The sequence below is a fragment of the Lagopus leucura genome, unplaced genomic scaffold (assembly GCF_019238085.1).
Source record: "Lagopus leucura isolate 7727_CA_CO unplaced genomic scaffold, USGS_WTPT01 35238-0_obj-0_obj, whole genome shotgun sequence".
Taxonomy (NCBI): Eukaryota; Metazoa; Chordata; class Aves; order Galliformes; family Phasianidae; genus Lagopus; species Lagopus leucura.
The window spans coordinates 13,047-13,707 of NW_024964995.1; the positions used below are offsets into that span (position 1 = coordinate 13,047).

Genomic DNA, 661 nt, shown 5'->3' on the forward strand with positions numbered 1-661 from the left:
CCATTTTTCCCCCTTTCACCCCTCGCTGCCCCCAAACCCCCTTCTTTTTTCCCCCATAACGCCTTCATTTGTTTTAATAGGGATCCCAAAAACGCAGCAGTTCCACCCCAGAAAACCCCAATCCCAAACGGAGCTCCTCCACCCGCAGCCCCATGGGGCTGCTGTCCCCAAAGAGCTTCAGCCCCAGGTACGATGGCCCCATCGTTTGGGGGCCGCCATCATTTGGGGCCGTTTGAGGCTGTCCCCATAATCCTGTCCCCATTCTCCCCCCCCCAGCATCGCCCCCTCCCCCCAATATTCCTCCCGCACCAATCGGGGTTCGGTGGTCGCCTCCTTCGGCCCCATCCACGCCGTCACCTGGGCCGGCCGGGGGGGCTCCCAATGCACCCCAAAACCCTTCAGCCCCCCCGAGCACAGCCTGAGCCGCAGCTACAGCTTCATGTTCCAGAGAGCGGCCGACGTCCGGGAAGGTGAGGAGGGGGGGCTGGGGGGGGGGTTTTGGGGTGCAGCCCCCCCTTTTGGGGGTGGCAGAGCCTTATTTTGGGGGTTTTTTGGGTTGTCTTTTTTTCCTCAGCGCTGTTCTGGAGGATGGAGGAGCTCGGCGATGCGCTCCGGTCCCACCACAACATCGAGGACTTTGCCTCCCTGCTGCTCCCAGCAC

General features: G+C 62.3%; 1 protein-coding gene across 1 annotated transcript in view; it reads left to right on the forward strand.

The window, feature by feature from the left end:
- Positions 1-655, forward strand: part of LOC122191935 (DNA polymerase alpha subunit B-like) — a gene marked incomplete at its 3' end in the record, with an annotated part of 2,236 nt that extends 1,581 nt beyond the window's left edge. The window contains exons 5-7 of the mRNA XM_042892351.1: positions 81-187; positions 277-470; positions 575-655. Of these exons, the coding sequence (XP_042748285.1) occupies positions 81-187; positions 277-470; positions 575-655 (382 nt within the window). The remainder of the gene's footprint in view (positions 1-80; positions 188-276; positions 471-574) is intronic.
- Between the last annotated feature and the right edge of the window lie 6 nt (positions 656-661).